This window comes from Myotis brandtii, unplaced genomic scaffold, assembly GCF_000412655.1.
Source record: "Myotis brandtii unplaced genomic scaffold, ASM41265v1 scaffold43, whole genome shotgun sequence".
Lineage (NCBI taxonomy): Eukaryota > Metazoa > Chordata > Mammalia > Chiroptera > Vespertilionidae > Myotis > Myotis brandtii.
The window spans coordinates 1,346,232-1,348,301 of record NW_005366455.1 but is presented as its reverse complement, the minus strand read 5'-3'; the positions used below and the strand labels follow the sequence as shown (position 1 = coordinate 1,348,301).

At 43.0% G+C, this 2,070-nt stretch overlaps 1 protein-coding gene across 11 annotated transcripts in view; it reads left to right on the top strand.

Moving 5' to 3' along the window:
- Window positions 1-2,070, top strand: part of PIKFYVE (phosphoinositide kinase, FYVE finger containing) — a 69,773-nt gene that overhangs the window by 14,965 nt on the left and 52,738 nt on the right. For all 11 annotated transcript variants that reach the window (XR_001363659.1, XR_001363660.1, XM_005874203.2 and 8 more), the window contains one exon: window positions 864-1,021. Coding sequence is in view for 9 of the 11 variants with exons in the window: in XM_005874203.2 (XP_005874265.1) it covers window positions 864-1,021 (158 nt within the window). In the remaining 2 variants the exon portion in view is untranslated. The remainder of the gene's footprint in view (window positions 1-863; window positions 1,022-2,070) is intronic.

Here is a 2,070-nt window from a genome sequence, read left to right as displayed (position 1 = left end):
AATTAAAAAAAAAAGAGAGAAAAAAAAAAGAAGTAATATTTTAATTATATAAAAAAAGAAAGCTCATTAGTAGTGAGGGAGTCAGGAAAGAACTTAAACTGAAAGGCTTGGACTGGACCTGGAAGGATGGAATGGACTGGGGAAAGCAAACCTGATTTAAAAGTGTGAGGAAAGGTATAGAAGTGAGAATAAGCATGTCGTTTTTCATGGATTGAAGTAGAAGTAGTATTTATTAGTTGGGAGAGGGATTAAGTTGGAGTCTGTGGACAATGAGAATGGAAAGTTATTTGGGGCTAATAACTTCACTGGTGGAAGGTGGAGAATTCAGTCTTTACAACTTTAGATTTGAACCTGTCGGCACTGAGCAACATTGGAAGGTTTTCTGAGACAGGAGCCATCCATTGAAGGCCTTTCTTTAGGAAAAGTCACCTGGCAGTTGGGTGTAGGTGAGAGTGGTGGGAATCGGGTGAAGGCTGCTAGACACATTCACTCTGGGTTAGTGTTACTGACTGTTCAGCCCCTCCTTTGCCACTCTCCTCAGAGGAGTATGACATTTTGTACTAACTGACTAGGAGACTGATATGTGCCACTGACTGAAAACACTCATTTGGGATAGTTGTTTTTTGGGTGGGGTGGGGTGGGGGATAGTAGGTTTTCAGGAGAAAAAGTTTTATTTGGAATTTGATGAGCTGAGTTTAAGCTTGTCTCATGCAGGTGGCATTTCTATTAAATCGTGTAAATTAGCTTTACAAAGACACCTGAATTGAGTTTTTTCTTCTTAATCTAAAAATCACAAGAAAGAATTTGAAAAAGTATACAACATCCTACTCAGGAGTAATTACTTGCTTATCATGTGACTTCAGGACAGCGTTCAGTTGAAGGACCTGTGGAAAAAGATATGCCATCACAGCAGCGGAATGGAGTTTCAGGATCACCGGTACTGGCTGCGAACACATCCGAACTGCATCGTGGGGAAGGAACTAGTCAACTGGCTAATCCGAAATGGACACATCACTACAAGGTAATGCTATCTTAAGAAAGAAAGCCTTGCCCTAACCGGTTTGGCTCAGTGGATAGAGCTTCAGCCTGCGGACTCAAGGGTCCCAGGTTCGAATCTGGTCAAGGGCATGTACCTTGGTTGCGGGCACATCCCCAGTAGGGAGTGTGCAGGAGGCAGCTGATTGATGTTTCTCTCTCTTCGATGTTTCTAACTCTCTATCCCTCTATCCCTCTCCCTTCCTCTCTGTAAAAAAATCAATAAAATATATTTAAAAAAATAAAAATCATCATTCTCCCCTTTAAAAAAAAAAAAAGGAAAGAAAGAAAGCCTTTTTGATACTTATGTATTAACTAGAGGCCCTGTGCACGAACTCATGCACAGATGGGGTCCGGCCGGCCCACCCAGATGGGGGCTGATTAGGCCAGGCTGGCGGCTGGGGTGGGGGGCTGCGGGAGGTTGGGTGGGGCCGATGGGTGCCCCAATCGGGCTGGTTGGCTGCCACAGTGCGCATCATAGTGACTGGTCGTTCCGGTCACTTGGCTTTTATAGACTAGTAGCCCGGTGCACAAAAATTTGTGCACTCGAGGGCGGGGGTCCTTCAGTTATTAAACATTTATCGGCACAACACTGACCACATTGGTGGTGGTGGTGGTCTTGTCAGAATGTGTTATATTATGCAGATGAAAATCTATTTAAACAGATTTGATGTAGATATTTTCAAAGATGGAAGAATTGTCCCTGTCAACTATTTTAGTTGATTCATATCTTCACTAATTGTCATAATTGCAAAGTTTTCAGTCCCCGTATGGATTGCTGGATATAATAGGTCATGCGCTGTCCCTGTCCTTTGTAGCCTTTGTTACCTTAAGGACTCTAGTTTTCCATTTATATGTTTAAGTACCAACCTTACCGGCTTAAAAATGTAAGCTTTTAACACTGCTCTCTCTGTTCCGTATCCTTCCGATAAAAAGTGGAGTTGGGTTGCAGCACAGGAGAGAAATTCAGAAGGGGAATATTGAAGTAATGACTACAGTAGGAGAAGAGGGAACCTGTTTCCCTGGCCACAGGCG